The sequence below is a fragment of the Abramis brama genome (assembly GCF_963993115.1).
Source record: "Abramis brama genome assembly, chromosome: 7".
Classification (NCBI taxonomy): Eukaryota; Metazoa; Chordata; class Actinopteri; order Cypriniformes; family Leuciscidae; genus Abramis; species Abramis brama.
Genome location: NC_139969.1, coordinates 19353710 through 19372595, shown reverse-complemented (window position 1 = coordinate 19372595; position 18886 = coordinate 19353710). Strand labels below are relative to the sequence as shown.

The following is an 18886-nucleotide window of genomic DNA, read 5'->3' as shown; positions in this document are numbered from 1 at the left end:
AAAACAATAAATTAATAAATAAAGTATTATGTGATCGAGTTTTGTCATCAAAAGCATTTTATATAGCTCTCCATAAGTTCAAGTAATTTATCGTTTATGGGTGTGTTGCAACGGCTCTGTGGACTCTCAGAAAATAAACTGGTTTGTTGTTTAAGTATAAAATTGCTTATTTAATTTATTGAATTCACTTTTTCTGTTATAGTGGTTTCAGACATATAGTAATTATTATTTGCTGTTATGTATTTCATAGTTTGTATTCGTGTGTGTGTGTGTGTGTGTGTGTGTGTGTGTGAGAGAGAGAGAGAGAGAGAGAGAGAGAGAGAGAGAGAGAGAGAGAGAGAGAGAGAGAGAGATTGATTATTGCAGAATATTGTTGATCAACTCTACAGCGATATATCGCCAGTATTTTTCATACAGCAGTCGAAAACGAAAAAGCACCGTCCGAATAGCTGGAGCCAAAGGTGCGAATGCTTTGAATACCTCAAACAGGACGTGACGTCAAATCCTCGCAAAAACCAGAAGATTCGTGTTGTTTCCGGACGCTTCGTTGCTCGTCACATCAGCTCAATACAGCGTCCCACAGGCTGAGGTTAGTCGACCAAAAACAGAGCAGCTGCCTCTGGCAGTTAAAACACAAGGTATGTTAAGCGTTCAGTATGGTTTCCAAGCTTACGTGAGAGATTTTCTTTATGAGATAAATATGAATATTTCCTGCTAGCCAGATCATAGCATTGTTGCTAGCTGGTTAGCTCATCTAAAAGATGACAAGGTTGCCAGGTGGAAACATGAATAAAAGCAAAGCATATCGTTGTTTTGACGTTTTGGTCTGATGTGGGTTAAAAAAAAGAACGGTTTTAATTATTCATAAATATAACGTAAATTGGACGTGTTTAGTATTGTCCGTGGTTGGTTAGCTTGTTGACATAGCGTAGCTTTAAAGAGATAGACATGACTTGAACAGTCTTTGTTAATTTACTCAACTTCATTTTGTTCCGAATCTGTTTGATGATGTTCTATCTTCTGTGAAACGCAAAATTATGCTTTTCATAATGACAGCCTCAATAATTGTTCACTTGCATTGCATCTTTTGTCCATGCAATGGAAGTGAATGGTCACCTTTTGTGTTCCAATTTAGAAAGTGCAGGTTTGGAACAACATTAAGGCCAATACATTTGATTTATTATTTATTTTTTAAGGTGAACTATCCCTCTACTACATTTATTCAGTGTATTTCAGTGGCTGTCTATTTGTACTGCACCAAAATACATTGCTTATTTTCATAAATGTACGTTTTATTATTTTGTTAGCAGCTCTCTGTCTCTTACTTTGCACATATATCCTTAACAACACTCAAAACAGTTTCCCTGATGGTTTAGCTGTGAGAAAACAAACCCATCTAACATGCAGTTAATGCCCCAAGGTGTTTGTCATACATGAATGAGATCTGAGCTTGATTCTGGGTCATCACATCACATGCTGCTATCATGGATTTGAAATGAAAACAGCCTGGTAGTAGCAGTTGCTGCTGTGAGGAAATGTGACGGGCTCACAGGGTGATTTCAATTTGGTGCACATCAAAATCAGATCGAGAACTGCTTTATTATTTGCCTGGACACATGCAAACACCAGATTTTTTTTTTCACCAAGCATATATTAAATTATTTATTAATGTTTTTCATATATTACTAAGAGATAAAAATGAATTCAGGTTGAAAGAAATCTGTTGTATTTACAGTAACAGGCAGGTTGTCAAATTGCAGTTAACATTTTCCTTATGTCATCATGTTATTTGTAAATTTAAATAGTAGTGAGACGAGTAACCCTGGTTGATATTCTGAAAACACCTGTTTTTGGCTGTACAGTCAGTCGTGGGCTATTTTTAAAGTTTCTTTGGGCTTTTTTAAAAATCTTTTTATTCATTCCTTATTTTAAATGAATTAAGGTTTTAGACAACTTGATTATATTTGTTGTCCTGAACAAATACAGGGCATTGTGCAAATTTGAGCATCCTGTGATTTGTGTATTCATTTTATTAATTAATTATTTCTTTGTTCTTCTTGAGCCTTTGTTTAGCTCTTTCACGTAGGACGTGGAAAATGTCTTAAGCTGTAAAGTCTGACAAGAAATAATAGTCTGAGAAATCATTTTTGAAATCATTGTTTTGTTCTGTATCATGACGATACATCAGGATTTTTATGAATGAATGAATGAGGCATTTATATATCCATGGGAGAGGGGGCAAAACTTATAATGCAATTCAATACAACACCATGCAATACAGTGCTTTAATTGTAGTAAATGTTCCTCATGAAACATTAATAACAATATAAAAGTTACTCTTATATTTACTTTATACAATTCATTAAAGATTTTACAGCAAAGTCACATGTACCATACCCTGAAGGTGGACATTTTTAATGGTAAATAGCTAAAAAGTACTAAAATTGATAGTTCATACTAAAACTGAGCTATCAATCAGAGGGCAAAGGGCATGTGGAAGATTGTGTACATCAGGTTTTCAGTTTTAATCTTGTAGATAATTTAGAGGCCGTAGATCTGATATGATAGAGTCGTTAAAGTGCCTGCAGGTATGTGCTAATTATTATTTTGTTGTTGTTATTTATTCCCCATTTGTTCGCCAGCCATTGTAGTTTGTGGCCATGGATGATGACTATTACCAGGTTCTAGGAGTGCAGAAAAATGCATCTCCAGATGACATCAAAAAAGCGTAAGCTTCATCTTTGGTTTAATTTAGTCCTCTTTACATCCTTAACAATGCTTGTTATTCAAATTAAACAGTAATTAAGCTGTAGAAAATAGTAGCATTTTTTTCCAGTGGTGTTAAATGTGATCATTTGCTTGTCTAGGCTCATTTGTCATGCTGTATTTCCCTTACAGTTACAGGAAACTAGCTCTGAGGTGGCATCCAGATAAGAACCCGGATAATAAGGAGGACGCAGAGAAGAAGTTTAAGGAGCTTTCAGAGGCGTATGAAGTCCTGTCTGATGGTAAGTCTTAACAATCACCAGACTAAAATAGGGTTCAACAATAAGGGTGGCCCAGGGCATGTGTTAGAGAGGTCCAGGCCAGTCGACGGCCATAACTGACGCATCTACTCATAGCTATCTGATCGTGAATAGACCGGGTGTAAAGGCCCTCCGAAACGCTTTCGAGACGGATTTAAATCCGATCACTCAAACCACAAAACCAGACAAGTGTAAATGCATCTGGTTGTTGAAACCACATGTGTAAATTATACTCCTCCCAAAATGTTTAAAAAATAAACGTGTCAGAGCGTGAACGTAATAGTCCGATATGACAGCGCTACTGCAACATGCTTCGCCGCAGATGAGTAGCCGAGCAAGCCAATGCGCAAGCTGCCACAAATGAAACTGAAAGTACGTCGCAGACGCTCAACACAGCATAATCTTCATTAAAAGTAGTGCGACTTAATGATATTACCAGTGCTCTCTCTCCTTTTGTGGTCTTTGATCTTGAAATTAGCTGATAAAATGCAGCTCATATCTGTTGGTTCTGTTGAAGTTAACTAAATTTGCGTATAGCACGGGAATTGAAGATCGAATTTATATCCGTTTTGCGGAGACGCATTTGTGGGCGAGTGTAAATGGAATGGTTTTAACAAATCCTATCACTAAAAACGCATGGTTACCAGGTGTAAACAGGCCCAAAAATAACATAGGAATGCATCCTGTGTGTACACTCCTATATACTTTGCTGTTCTCGTGAAACTCAGCATCTTGTTTTCTGTATAAATGACATGTTTTTATTAAATTATCCTTTAGGGTGCCATGTTAAAACTGTATATTATAGCACTCTTCAAATCCAATCCTGGAGGGCCAGTGTCCATCTGCGTTTAGCTCTAACCCTAACCAAACTCACCCGAACAAGCTAATTAAGGTGTTCAGCAAATTACAGACTAGTGGGCTAAATTGGGATTGGTAAGTCTGCAGAAAACTGGCCCTGCAAGACTGGGGTTGAAGAGCCCTGCTGTGTAATTTACAGCTATAAATTGTTAAAAAAATCTTAATTTAAAATATATTTTAAACAATTTTGCGTAAAAAAATAAATTAAAAAAATCTAAAAGAGAATATAATAAAATGAAAAGTGTAATAACAACAAATATGCTTTGGATATGGCATTTTATTTCAAATATTTATCTTAAAATAGCTGCATTTTTTTCATTTTTTCTCACGACCAGTATAAATTGATCACACCTACTCCTTGTGCTAGCAGTAACAGTCAGCTGTTTTTTTGTTTTTTTTCTGAAGCTAAACGTGACTGCTGATTACACAAATTGTAGAAAATCGCATGCTAAACAAACATATGTAAAACATTCCCTATGCCATTATGTACCTCCCAGCCTTATCAGCCTTGCACAGACTGTGGACTTTTGAGACACTCCTTCAGAAGGAGGGGTTGTGTTCAGAGGTTAGCGCTGCCACTCTTAACGGCAGACTTTCCTCAAAATTCCAAAAAATGAACGATGACACATGATATTGCACCCACTGTGAAGTGTGTCCCTCTTTGTGTGTCTGGTGCTTTCCAGGTGTGATTCAGGTCTGGTGCATGAGTAATATAATTACTAGATTATGGACAACTGCTGTGCAATAAATCTGTTTGGTCTCTCACATTTTATGTTGGTATTTTCTGCTTTACTATGAGTTGGTGAACAAAACGTAGTTGCTTAATTCTTGCTTTACTCTCCTTCAGCAAACAAGAGGAACTTATACGATCGGTATGGAAAAGAAGGCTTAACACCAGGTGGAGGTAATACTACAGTGATATTTTTGTAATATGTGGTTTGGTCAAATTCTTATTTTGAATTAAATAAATGTATATAAATAATATGCCAATATGATGTCAGTGTACCATGTTTAAACCTGTAACTTTATCATTTGGACAGGAGGAGGAGGAGGAAGAGGGCACTTTAATGGCGACCACTTTGGATTCACATTCCGCAATCCAGAGGATGTCTTCAGGGAATTCTTTGGTGGACAAGATCCATTTGCAGACTTCTTTGGTGAGTTTGTATTTACCTCGCTGTTTTTTTTTGTGAGCATTCAATGGCAGAGCCGTTTTTTTAGGCAGTTCTTTAAATGTTATATGCAAATCTGTTGTTGTTTTTATCTTTTAGGTGGAGATCCGTTTGGCAATGACTTTTTTGGTGGCGGTCGGCGGCACCCCCACCAGCGGGGTATGAGCAGGAGCCGGACAGGAGGGTCCTTCTTTGGAGGTTTTGGAGGATTCCCACCTTTTGGGGCAGGGTTTTCATCTTTTGATGCAGGTCAGGTGTTGCAAATATGTCCACTTCATTTCAAAATCCTTTCAATTGATGCAAAACAGCAATCATAAAACTGCTGAAAATTAAAACCAAATCCTGTCTAAAAATCCGTAAAACTTGTACTAAAAGTCAAACATCAGGGTTTATGATATCTTTCACAGGCTTCAAGACTATATAGTTGTTCAGGACAACTCTACAACAATTGAAACTGAAATTGTATTTTTGGTGCCATTAAACATGTTTTCATAGTATTGTGTGCAGACGTTTGCCGACTAACGTGAATATTATGGATAAAGATATATATTTAAATGTATTATTTTATTTTAACTGTAGGTTTCACGCCTTTTGGTCATATGGGAGGAGGAGGAGGTGGCTTCTCTTCCTTTTCTTCAACTTCATTTGGTGGAGGGGGAGGTGGAGGAGGAGGCGGAGGCGGAGGCATGGGCAGCTTCCGCTCTGTTTCAACCTCCACTAAATTCATCAATGGGAGGAAAATCACTACAAAAAGGTAGGCACATATTTTTTTATACGTTTAAGATGTAAAAATACATTATACAACTAGTCTCTTTTCACTGCTGCACTGTGGTGAGGGCACAGCTGTATGTGTTACTGTACGTTCACACCGCCGCCCTGCCAACGACGCCGGAGAAACATTCGGGGACGCTCTGATGCTCTGACGTAGATCGAAGGCGTGATCTTTTTAAACCAATGTTAACAGAATTGCATTCTCTGGAATCCTCTCAGGCGGAGGACTTCTACATTCTGATTGGTTGCCGCTGAACCGCGTCATAGCTTATTACCATAAAGTTAACCTGACTTCAACTCTCCTCGCCGCTATTACCGTCCAAGACGCGCCGCGCCGCCCTCGCCGGAGCTCGCTGCCGGCTCTCATTGAAAATTAATGACTTCTGGCCACTTTGACGCTCTCGCCGGCAGCGGTGTGAACGCACAGTTAGGCTACTAAGCATGACGGTGAACATGGATAGGTTAAACTATAATTGATAGCTGTCAAATTATATTGTTTCCCATACATTGGTTCACAGTATCAACACAGCCTTATGGAAAATGTATTTGTAGTTGGCATTGACATCGTTGAATATAAACATGAGAACGGCACGTTTCAAAGTCAAAACACGGCGCGGGTGTTTTTATATGAATGTATCTTTGAGGGGAACTGACTGCCTTTAGAAAAGATTCGTAGTTAATCTTTCTTTATCTTTCCTGATAAAGCAGCGTTTATGAGCGGCGCTGCTTTGTGTACAGCCGTTACCGGGGAAACCGCTGTTTCTTACATGCCTACAGCGCCTCCTGCTGGCACCTCTTTCTAAACACTTTGAAAATGTGGTTAACACCCAGTCATGCTTGAAAAAATAAAATACCGTCATATACCGTGAAACCGGTATAATTTAGAAAAATACTGTGATATGGATTTTTGCTCATACCGCCCAGTACTAGGATTAATCTAGATATTATTTATAAAGTGAAGACTGCAGTGCACCTACCTGAACAACTTAAAACACTGATTCATTTGTGTCTTTGTTCAGTTGTTTTTATTTTATTACTGACTGTTTACTTGTCTTTAATAATTTTTTGCTTGTGTAAGTTTTCTTTAGGCTGCACATTTTGGTTCGTGTTTTTCAGCAACTGCATAAAAATACTTATTACCTTATTGGAATAGAAAATGGGAATTGATAAGAATTGGAATCGCTAAAATTCAAACGATACCCAACCCTACAAATGTTTCTTTTTTGTAATTTTAATTTGTTTCTGTAGAATCGTCGAGAATGGACAGGAACGGGTAGAAGTGGAAGAAGATGGACAGTTAAAATCTCTAACCATAAATGGTAAGGAACAGCTCCTGCGATTGGAACACAAGTAAGATAATGGAGCCCTTTCAGCACAAACTTGAGCTCAAACAATGTTAGTACTGTTGTTCAGATGTCTGTACATTGCGTTTTTTTGGTTGTTGCTTGTTTGTTGTTTTCCCCCCTCTCCTTTTTTTTCTTTTTTTTTCCATTTTTAGACTGATGTTTCTGAACAAATCTTTGGTTTATATATTTATAATTGAGGACTGTCAGTATTTTGCGCAGGATGCGTGTAATTTTACGTTTATTTGGGACCATAATGTGAGATTAGTTTTTCTTTCCGCTAGCACTTTGTGTTGCTGTGTCCTCATGATTGCACATTGCCTTTTGAATAGTGCTTTGGGCTAAAAGGAAAAGAGAATTGTGCTTTGTGCATGACTTTACCAACTGAGTGTGGATTTGGAGTATGTAACTTGCTGTTCAAACCTTATGGCAACTTGTCTGATTCGTTTGTTTAACATTTGTAAATGCTGGTAGAGTGCTAGATCCATTGTACTGATATGCAATTTTTATTATTTTTAATTAATGAAAATGTTTTTTTTCCCTCATTGTTGCATGTAAGACAACAAATGTTGTTCATAGTTGTAATGTTATTACTAAATAACCTGATGAGAACCGGAGTTAATAATATAACTGATTTATGACCATTCAAGGAACTTTGTGTACTTTGTAAAATAATTTGAACCTAAATAAATGAGTTTCATCCTTTTTGGGGATGTGGCAGCTCTGCAGTCTATGTAGTTTTGCTTTAATTGAGACTGATCTTTGATTTCCTTCCAAATCCAATCATTAAGGGAGTGTGTTGCAGCTTGTTTGTTTAACTAACACTCTTTTATAACAAAATATGATTCGATTCTTCTACGTTTTCTGGAGTTTAGAGTGAGTGATATGAGTTATGAGACTTACATTTATGATCATTAATACCTACATAAGCAGATCATAATCGATCAAGTATATTTCAACAAGAAACAATGCGGACAGGGGGCAATTTATCTTCCTCGAATAGTAACTTTCTTAAGCCATTAACAAATATCATGTGATAGTACAGTTACGTAATGTACATTCCGAAATGAAAACGTATTAATCAACTTTCTAACTATTTGAATGTACATTTAATAAACTGTGCTATAATGCAACACTCTTAATATTATTAATCAAAGAAATTAAGTGATCAGTAGAAGTGTAATTTCTTTAAAAAAAAATAAAGAAATGTTGTAAAGAGTGGATAGATAACTTTTATTAAATAATGATTATAATTTTGATAATGTCTCAAACTATTTTGTTAAATTAGGGATAATTATCAGTTAAAGTTGTCTTGAATTCTCTATTATGTAGAACGACATTTCTTAGCCGTTTACTGCCTTTCATCGATGCCTTTCGCCTGCCAAATGAAGCTGGCTGCAGTGCTACCAGAATGCATGGCTAACTAACTAACAAAACTAAGTTTTGTGTTTTTCTTTTAATTTTTTTTTTATGCTCTCTAAATGCATCTCTACCTCTGGATGTCAGAGGTATAGTATGCATAGTGCAGAATTATCACCGTCAAAACAGTTTGGGGAAAACTGACTGGTAATAGATAGTGTAATAGGTCTGCAAAATCTCTTTTTTTAAATTAAAGGCAGATATTATTACACTTATTTAATTAGTTTCTAAACTAAACCGCACCCCTCTCTCTAGGAAGAGCCCAGGAGATGGGCATGCTGGAGGGTCACAGACAGAGGAAGGAGCTCCCTGACTCCTCTTCCTCCTCCTCTTCCTCCTTCTCACACTCTGCAAGGCAGTCAGCTCAAAGAGAGGAGCAAAATAAAACTGCAGGCAAAGGTCAGAAGCCCATTTCATATATCGTGTCAGATTCCTGGAGCTCAAGCATGATGCTTGTGATACTTAAAAGTTATGTATCCCAACAGAGCATACTGGAGTCAAGAGGAAGAGAATGACGGTGAAGGGAGAGACCAAAAAGGCCAAAGAGTCCTAAATTTGTTGCTGCATCTGAACTCGTAGTACTGATAGTCTGACATACTGTAGCTGTGGATATTCTGTGTTGAGGTCGGAAAAACACTCTAGTGTTTTCTTGTTTGTTTTTTATCTGTTATTTTTTGGATGCAAAGTTACAATTTATAATTTTTTTTTTTACATTTCTTTTCTGCCGCTACTAATCAATAATTATTACAAACAGTAAATGATGACTGCTCTGAAGAACTGTGACTGATACCCAAATAAATAAAAAAGGATGAATAGTTTTAATGAAAATATGTGCAAGCGAGCATTTCTTATTCGCATGATTCACACAATTTATTAATGAATGAACAACCAGTTTGCTTTTCCAGTAATAAAACAGGTTTTACCTTTGGGTTATTATTACTATATATTCAACCAATGTAGACACAATGCTAAATGCTTGGTATTTGGTTTAAGCCTTGATTTTTGTACAAACGTACTGAGAAATATTAGCCATGTCATCACAGTTTATGAGTAAATACAACAATTCCATTGAGACAGTGTTGTGTTCATGACGTTTTTATGAAACTGCAGACTCGCTTCTTTCTGGCGGTCACTGCCCTGAGCAGCGGACCCCATTTGCTCTTGCTGAGGAGTTTCTCTTTCAGCTCCTGAAAGACCGGGGGTCCGTCATGTTCTTCGGCCTCTGAGCTGATCTCCATCTTCTGCACTATGAGCTTTAGCAGGTTGTGTTGCTTTTCCATAGTCTCTGATATCTCCTTCAGCCTGAGAAATTGCACAGCACATGGTCTGACATGAAGGGCTATTGGGTTTAATTTAGGACTTGAATTAAATGACTTGGTTCAGTTAAACCTTGTTTTTTATCAGTCAGATTGGTGTTACCTATATTTCTGTTTGGTTAGCTCCCGTTCCAGTGGAGATAACTGGTGGCTGGTTGGACTGAGACGGGTCCTGGACTTCCTCACCTCATTCCCACAGAAAAACCATCTTTTCTGTGCACAAGCACATTAAATCAGCCTTAATAGCTGGGTATTAGCAAGGTGAACTTACTGCACAATTATCAGTTGCATTGCCTTTTGAAACATCAACATATTCTTATCATTATTGTGTTGTCAGACCTTTCCTCTGAAGCATCTATTTGGGAATTCTCTGATGGTGACCTGGTCCACCCGCTTCATAAACCAATAGGGAAGCCTCTCCTCCAGATTAGTGTGAAGATCAATCTGTGGAGTAGATTGACAGTAAACCATTGTTTTTAAGGAGAAATGACTTATTCTTTTTATTAGGACACAATATTAGAGAGTTTGAGTGGAATCACCTGCATTGCAATCCTCTTCAAACATGCGTTTGTCTGAACCTCTGCTATGTCACCAACAGCCAAACCAATCTAAACTCAAAATACACGAGTTTGGCTGTAAAAAGACTGTTGTTTTATATTCAATTCAGACCGTGTTTTCTTTTGGACTTACCAGAAGGTTCATGAGAAGAATAGGCACGAGTAAGACAAACCAAATAAAGATGGCCAATGTCAAGTTTGGGAAAGGAAGGTCTCCTTGCAGGTAGGGTTTCAGGAAATTGTCCTGGTAGTTGATTTCTCCAACCATCATGACAAAGGTCTGCAGCAGTGACAGGAACATCCTTCCAAAATGTTGCTGTAAAGTAAATTCATATTTTAAATTGGGCAATAAAGCTAGTTTTCCCAAATTAATCGTTTTTAAGTTTATGAACACTCATATGCTCACCTGTTCGATCATCAAGGCATAGAAGGACAAAGCAAATCCCAATATCAAGTAGAAGAACAACAATATAATGCTCAGGAGTGTCCGGGAGATCTCCCGAAACATGACCACATATATACCAATCCGTTCAAACCTACAGCCATGAGAGAATACAGATGGTAAGTCCTTAAAAATGTTATGTAATGCTTCTGTTACATAATTCTGTTCTGTGGATGTGTTACTGTCATCTAGTCCAATACCGCTGGAGATAGAGGAGGAGATTTATCCAGGAGGCCAGAGCTGCCAGTGCTCCTGCCTGCCAGAGCCAGGAACTCTTCGCGTTCATCAGCAACGGCACCACGAACAGCAGAGCACAGATCGCAGCGGACCAGTCCATGTAGTTTGACGGATCTCGCAAATAATTCGACCGCTTCCAAAAACAAGCCACGGTTAAAATGATTGCGCATACTTGAACTTTCAGGATGCAAATATTTTCAAACTGATAAAATGGAGAGATTTAAGTTGTCAGAGGAGTCTAGGGAAGATGAGCCGCCTCACAATGGTATTATATGATATTATACTATATTTTTGTTTTATTTATTTTTAACGATGTAGTCGAGTCGTGCTTCTTATTACACTAAAAAAGTGTACTTTTTTCAAGATTTACACATTTCAATTAATATTTTCTATAAGTCTTAAACTTAAATTTAAACATATATATATATATATATATATATATATATATATATATATATATATATATATATATATATATATATATATATTATTATTTTTTTATATAAAGACTATTCACAAACTAAATGGTCCATTCCCTTCCCGTTCCATTAAAGGATTACATCTTTTTTTGAGTGTAGCTACTCCACTGACCAATTAGAATTAATATTCAAATGACGCAGCATTATATGCTTCTGTCCATAATAGGGGTGAAAAGGGAGCTAAATGAAATTTGCCTCTTCACATAATATAACAAATCATTCATTAACCATTCAAGCATATCCGCTTTAAGTATCACTTTATTGCGACAGCAGGTGAAAAGAAACTTTCACATTTTGCCAAGAAATTAAATGACACGTTAAAGTTGACTAAATGATAAGGAGGATGGAGTTCTTATAATCTACACAACAATGCTGAGTAAATGTTAGATGGAATAGAGCTCTCCACTCATATCATGTTTAAATGCTTATAATTGCCAAGTGTCTGTATACAGTATGACGCTGCGAGGCTGTAACACTTTATTAATGATCAAGATCAGCTGCGCACGGGATAATAATCATAAATAGCTATGCATAAATCAAGTTGGTTGCAAGCATTTATTGGTTCGATCAGTATTTATATGAGCTTCTGACTGATTCCCTCACAGGCTGCATTTATTTATTTATTTTTTATTTTTTTTTGGGCAAAATACAGGTAAGATTGACAATAGTAAGTGCAGCGTAAACAAACCTGTTGAAAAATTTGCAGGATCTCTTTCCCAACTGCATACATGTTCATAACAAGAACCAAGAGCATGCATGTTGTTGTCATATAGGATTGCTGTGTAAATTAAAGAGAATTTGCATCAGTTTTTTTCTTGATGTATACAGTGTCACAACATCTTTTTCATGAATTGCCTTGGTATTATTGTACCTTGTACATGGAAGTGCAGACCATGTTGACTGATGTGACATTTCTTGCAGTGATCAATGTGGGCTTCAGGTTCACAATGAGATAAGTTAAAGGAAACACCCCCAGCGCATAGACAGTCATATTGAGCAGATGTGCTTTGATCCCATAGGCATTCCTGTAGAAAAAGGGGTTCCAAAAACTCAGGATGTTGAGACATCAAAAATGGCAAATACATTGGCAAATACTCACCATTTCATCTCCAAATATTTCTTGCAGACTGGGTGGGTCAGCAAGCTGACATGATTAAATTTCACCATAGCCTATAGGGGAGACTTTTTATGAACATGCCCATTCACAATAAAAAATAATAATACATATATATATATATACAGTATATATTATTATAGCCTACATATACCTACATTTAATGCACTAAGAGGTTTGTAGTTGGTGTCTTTTTTCATGTCTGCTTTAAGATTTTGCAGTGGATGCTGAAGCCACCGGAAGTTGTACTCAATCTGGTGAACATACAAGGTGTTAGTTGAAGAGGTTGTTACTTTAAACATTCAATACGAAAGGAAACTTACATAGTAATTGGTGCTGTTCACATCCTCCTCTGATTCCCTTATGCAAGTGTCTAAAAGATGCTGGGGAAATTGCATTGCTTTGCTGGTTAGTGTTAAACCTTCAATTTAAGTGCCGGGCATAAGCAACAGTTAAAACTCACTGTAAAGGACTCTGGAAGAAACTCAATCATGTCCATGACAACGCAGCGTTTTGCTGATTTTGGATTGAACGTTGTCATCGCCTCTTCACATCTGTATTCATCAAAGATGAGATAAATGAAGAAACTGGAAAAGACATTTCTAATATTTATAAAAAAATAATGGCTAAGCTGACCTGTCACTCTCAATCACAGTGTTAGTGAGCTCCTTCCTCCCATTCTGTATAGCCTCGTGCAAGAAAGAGGCATCATTCTTATTGAGGACGATCTTGGCCCCTTTGTATAACAGAAGTCTTACTGCTGCCACATGACCTGCTCTAGCAGCCAGATGCAGTGCTGTGTTCTGTAAGAGATCAGTATTCAGAGCAATATCATCAGCAATAACTTCAATGTAAGTGTTTCTCAAATAATCATGTTTAGGGTCGGTAGGTTAAATATGTTTTTGAAGTCACTTTTGCTCCCCATTGTGATAAAAAAAACAGTAATATTGTGAAATATTATTACAATTTAAAATAAGTTTTATATTTTAAAATGTAATTTATTCCTGTGATGACAAAGCTGAATTTTCAGCATTTTTACTTTAGTCTTCAGTGTCACATGATATCAAGAAATTAAAAGGACAAACCAAATGCTACAATATTCTGAAAAAATATTCAGCCTCATTCACTGCTACTAAAAAAAAAAAAAATCAAGAAAAAAATTCAATTAGATTTTAAAAATGCTAAATTAAAGCTGTTCTCGGACATTTGGACCCCAATGTAAAATAGGTAGCTATGACCAAGTTGTGTCATAAGTGTTTTAGCAAATTAGACAGACTACTCCTTCTCCATCGGTTTTGTTTAGAAGTTTGATGTTGGACGTCAGCAAAGTGTCCATGGTCTGTGTGTATCCTTCAGATGCAGCATGATGCAGGCATGACCATCCTCTATAGTCACTAAACAAATATATACATGATTCGCATTAGAATTTTAGGAGTTTTACGTTGCTCATTTGGATCAGGTTGAAACTGTGTAAAGCAGGGTTGTTGTTTTTTACTTCTGACAAAAAGTGAATTGTGCAATCTTGTAGGCCTACCTGTGAAACAGCGCCCCCTTGCGTAGGAGAAGCTCAACTACTTTAACGTGACCTCCACGCGACGCCAGATGCAGCGGTGTCAGTCCTTTCTCATCCCCCTCATTCAGCAGTCTGGTGTCTGTCACCATCTCCAGAATCCTGTGGCATGTGTTGATCCTCCCAAATCTCAACAGATACAGAAAATGATGCACATAACTACAAGTAGGCTATTATACTGTCTGTAGGCCTATATAAGTTAACTGCAGCTTTCCTTCAGTTTGTTGAGGAGATTTGTACTGTTTTCTTATTGCCATTTCTGAATGTTCACAATGACAACAGACTTACTCGGCCGCAAAATGAAGTGCAGATTTCTTCTGTTTGCACTTGTGGTCCAGCGAGACCTCTAATCCCAGCATGTTCTTCACAGACTCTGGTATTCCCAGTCTACAGGCATAATGGAGAGGAGTACAGCCCTCAATATCCTCATCATTGAGGAGCTCTCTCACACTCTCGTGCTGTGGATAAACCAAAAGAGCCTCACGGTGAACTTCGCACAGTCTTCTACACAGTTCTACCTATTTTTAATGACACTAACAGTAGAGGGCAGCAGTGACTTTTCCTTTTGAATCCCTATAAAAAAGGTGTGGGAATGAGAACTACAGTGAAAGATGGGTACAGCCCTGTGCGTTTTACCTGCAGTACCTCTGTTGGCAGGTTTTTAAGACCCCTGGGCTGCAGGATGGCCAGATGCAGGAAGTTGCATCCAGATGTGTCTTTTTTCTTCAGATCAGCTCCTATGAAACAAACAGATTCATCAGCTTGTAAGTGTTATTCTTATTTGGATTATTATAATAAATAATATTGTAAGACAGTGGTTCTAAACCAGAGGCCGGGTCCCATAGGGGATCTCGGCAAACATCCAATGGTGCCTAAAAGTATATTTTACAATGTTTTAAAATAAGACAAAAAAAGAAATATATTTAGTTTAATTCATCCATAAATTTCTGGAATTCTACAATTTGATTTAATTTATAATTATTTTAGTTAGGCTACTTATTTTAACATCCTATTTTCTATAAATTAAAAAAAGAAGCGGGGCCTTCAAATATTGTTGTCTACTTGGAGTCAAAAAGGGAAAGGTGAGAACCACTGTTATAAGATAGGAAATGATAATACAAATAATATTTTTTACGGCTTGGTTAAAAAGACAGATTTCTCAATTTTAATCAATTCTCATTTTTATGAACCGATATCGAATCTTAAATCCCAAGAATCGATCTTTTAGTCTATGCTTTTTTCAGATGATGAATGAACAAAACTCTGTAGCACGCCTCCCTTTGTGCTTTGTTACTTTTGTTAATACCGTTTTGCCGCTCTTTAATGTTGCGTGACAGATGATCTCTTCCGCTTTACTACAAGTTACAGCACAAAATAAACATCAGAAGGTATGTTGAAAGATACAGTACAATTTACCGAAATCCGTATCATGTCGTATCATGTAATAGCTGTGTTTCAACCGCGGAAAGATGTCAATAAAACACCTTAAAATTCATTTTCTTAACCTGTTCTTAACGTATGTACGATAAATCTGTAATATTTTTATGACAGCCACCAGTTAAATGTTTATATTTCAAAAAACGAGTAGAAATGCAATTATGTCATTAAAAAGTTATTACTTTAACATTGTTATTCTAAAAATGTCCTTATGTGTAATTTAAATATAAGTAGCCTATAATAACCTTTAATATTATAGTAATGTACCAACTGGGGTTCCCTGTGGAGTTTACAGCATTAGTTGAGGGATATTTTTTCCTTGAGAAAATGTGCCATACTGTACTGATACATAACCCCAATTAATCGATTGTGAATCGAACTGAATAAAAATTGGAACCGAATCGAACCGCAAGCTTGTGAATCGAAATTTAATTGAATTGTGAAATGTGTGTCAATACCCAGCCATTATTATTATTATTATCATTATTAAAATATATAATAATAATAATTTATTAAGGTTACCTACCATGGGAGAGGAGTAGATTGACAGTTTTCCATGCTCCACAACTTGTTGCCAGAAGGAGTGGAGAATGGCCTTTGCAGTCGACAAAGTCAATGTCAGCACCCTGGAACAATAATGTCCGGGTTTACAGTAACTGTCAGTATATCAAATATAGTTTATTCATTTAACAACTGCACTTGCCATACCTGTGATATAAGGTACTCGGAGAGTTCAAAGTGATCAAAAATCGCTGCTCTGCAAATGGAAAATAAATATGTTAGTTATGTTTGTTTGATTAGCCTTGTTTAGTCTTGTTTAGTGTGTAAAGCTGAAGTACTTATGTAGAGGTGTCTGGTTGGCCCCATCAGTGATGTTGATAAGGTCACACACTTTATGGTAAGACGAGAGCATGACTTTCACAACCTCAATGGCACCTTGACTACATGCAAAGTGGAGAGCAGTGGATTTATCACACTGTAAAGACAAAAAATATGTTACAAATGAAAATAGTGAATTGATTCTTTCTTGGTATTCATTTTCATGACAAGATCCTCTTTTACCTGCTGCTGATCAATTTTTGCTCCGTATGCAATGCAGAGTTTAATGATGTCGAGATTCCCTCCACGTACAGCCAGGTGGAGTGGACTGCTGCAAGATTTATCCACATAGTTTATATGGCTGTCAATGGACAGACCAACTTCTTCTCCTGTGAAAAATGAGAAATACAAGACAGTGGATTTGTAGGTACTATGTAATATAATGTTTCAGGTTCAGTGATACAACATCTCACCTTTCAGAAGGATGACCTCCATGGATTTCTTAGCTCCAGAAAAAGCAGCAGCGTGAATTGGAAAAAGTCCAAGTTTGTTCGGATGACAGAACTTTGCACCACGTTTGTACTGGAGGAGAGAGGTTACAATGATTGTGTGTGAGTGTAGTACAATAAGATTATATGATTATTTATATTAATATTATTATTAAATTAGATTTAAAACAATGGTGGGTGAACATGGATTTGATACATGCAAGATTTATACATACTTGAATATAATGAATGTTTCTATTCAATTATTCAATTCAATTAATAGAACTTAAACATTCACCCACCACTGATTTAAAATCAAAATCAACTTACCAATATAACCAGAGCCTCATGGTTATCCAAAGAAGCAGCTAAAATGACAGGGGTGTTTCCCATGTCCCCTTCCAGGTTCACATCAGTTTGTTTATGTGAGACAAGTTGCTAAGTAAACCCAAAAGAATAATTATGTTAGATACATGGAGAGGAGTATGTTTCTTCCAATGAAACACGACTATGAGCTTTAGTGTTTGAAGATCTTATGAGCAGAATGACGCACCTCTACCACCAGATTTTTGCCCAGGCTGACTGCCGTATGTAGTGGTGACTGCTGGCTGTTATTTAGGATGTTAGGATCTGCTCCCAGAGTCAGCAGCACAGAGCAGATCCCTGGCTGGTCCTTCTGCACGGCCCAGTGAAGAGGTGTATTCCCCTCCTCATCCCTGGCATTGAGCTCTGCGGTGTCAAAAATGACTTTTTGTTTTATTGTATTTACAGCAACAGATATTTTGTCATGAATTCAAGCTAAAGTAAATGTCTATAGGTGTGGCTCTATTACCTTGTTGTCCTATGACCTGCGCAATAAGTCTGATGATGCGAAAGTATCCCTTGGATGAGGCGTAGTGCAGTGGGCTGGCACCGATGTGGTCGCGTATGTCCAAGTACTTGGAGTGCTTCTCCAGAGCCACTGCGTTTCCTTGCTTAGCCCACTGAAACCAACCGAATTCAGTCATGAGGAACATTAGACCACCTGCACAAGCTGTCCTCACAATACTATCAGACAGGGGAAACTAAACACACCTGAAATGAATGGCACAGAATTTGTAGACTTTACAGAGTGCTTGAAGATCGTGACCAAACATTTATGCACCTCTTGATGGAAATAAACTTGTCATTTCCATCATGAGGCACATAAATAGTTGGTCACGATCTTGTATTGACAATGCAAGAGTCAAGCACTCTGTAAAGTCTACTTCAGCACATCCCAAAGATGAATTTAAGGTCTGGTCTCAGAGGTGCCAATTCATGTGTGAAAATGTTTCTTCATGCTCCATCCCAACCATTCTTTCACAATTTGAGCCTGATGAATCTTGACATTGTCATCCTGGAATATGGCCATGATCTGTCTTCCTACATGGTTGTTTAAAACATGAAAAGCTACACACTCCCAATTAGGGTTAGAAGAACTGATGCCAAACAAATAGAAACATAATAATCACTGCATTAATTATCCAATCATAGACTCAGCGACTTTATAGACTCAAGACAGACAGTTTAAATTGTAAGAATATTTCACAATATTACTGTTTTTATTGTATTTTTTTTTATTATTAAATAATTTCAGCTCGTGGGGCAAAATTACACTTCATTTATAAACATTGCAAAATCTTGCTGACTCCAAACTTTCTGAATAAATGAGTGCATTTAGATAAGCAGAGTACCTCAAACACATTTGCAGATATCTGGTTGCTCTCGTCCCCATCCATGACACTGTCGAATGACTGCTGTCTAGATTTTGACTCTGTTTTGGAGACGTGTGTCATTTCTGCACCTTTTTTTGTCAT

General features: G+C 37.1%; 2 protein-coding genes across 4 annotated transcripts; one reads left to right on the top strand and one right to left on the bottom strand.

Annotated features, from left to right (window-relative positions):
* The first annotated feature begins 461 nt into the window (after nucleotides 1-461).
* On the top strand, nucleotides 462-9417 carry dnajb6a (DnaJ heat shock protein family (Hsp40) member B6a). Of its 2 annotated transcripts, none has more exons than XM_084119150.1 (10): nucleotides 462-589; nucleotides 2643-2728; nucleotides 2899-3008; nucleotides 4732-4788; nucleotides 4925-5041; nucleotides 5156-5305; nucleotides 5636-5810; nucleotides 7076-7146; nucleotides 8845-8988; nucleotides 9075-9417. In XM_084119150.1, exons 2-10 carry the CDS (start codon nucleotides 2661-2663, stop codon nucleotides 9140-9142), a joined length of 960 nt encoding a protein of 319 aa, XP_083975276.1. In that variant the 5' UTR covers nucleotides 462-589; nucleotides 2643-2660; the 3' UTR covers nucleotides 9143-9417. The 2 variants fall into 2 exon arrangements, with proteins under 2 accessions (XP_083975276.1, XP_083975275.1); XM_084119149.1 differs by having other exon boundaries at nucleotides 491-638.
* A 152-nt stretch (nucleotides 9418-9569) lies between these two features.
* On the bottom strand, nucleotides 9570-18886 carry trpa1a (transient receptor potential cation channel, subfamily A, member 1a; the record flags this gene model as incomplete). Of its 2 annotated transcripts, none has more annotated exons than XM_084119148.1 (27): nucleotides 9570-9891; nucleotides 10009-10118; nucleotides 10245-10349; nucleotides 10445-10513; nucleotides 10596-10778; nucleotides 10869-10998; nucleotides 11105-11274; nucleotides 12309-12398; nucleotides 12492-12645; nucleotides 12720-12790; nucleotides 12893-12988; nucleotides 13058-13117; nucleotides 13198-13288; nucleotides 13371-13537; nucleotides 14011-14128; nucleotides 14269-14433; nucleotides 14593-14762; nucleotides 14941-15041; nucleotides 16268-16367; nucleotides 16450-16498; nucleotides 16581-16717; nucleotides 16804-16949; nucleotides 17034-17142; nucleotides 17379-17486; nucleotides 17602-17777; nucleotides 17881-18031; nucleotides 18764-18886. In XM_084119148.1, the coding sequence occupies 27 exons, from the start codon at nucleotides 18884-18886 to the stop codon at nucleotides 9675-9677; spliced, it is 3366 nt and encodes a 1121-aa protein (XP_083975274.1). In that variant the 3' UTR covers nucleotides 9570-9674. The 2 variants fall into 2 exon arrangements, 1 of the variants encoding a protein (XP_083975274.1); XR_014607043.1 differs by having other exon boundaries at nucleotides 9754-9891; nucleotides 10009-10113.

Coding starts and splice junctions, on each gene's coding strand:
- dnajb6a (XM_084119150.1), top strand. CDS start 2,661: ATGGATGATGACTATTACCAGGTTCTAGGAGTGCAGAAAAATGCATCT. Junction 3,009..4,731: donor GTATGAAGTCCTGTCTGATG/GTAAGTCTTAAC, acceptor ACTCTCCTTCAG/CAAACAAGAGGAACTTATAC. Junction 5,811..7,075: donor AGGAAAATCACTACAAAAAG/GTAGGCACATAT, acceptor TTGTTTCTGTAG/AATCGTCGAGAATGGACAGG.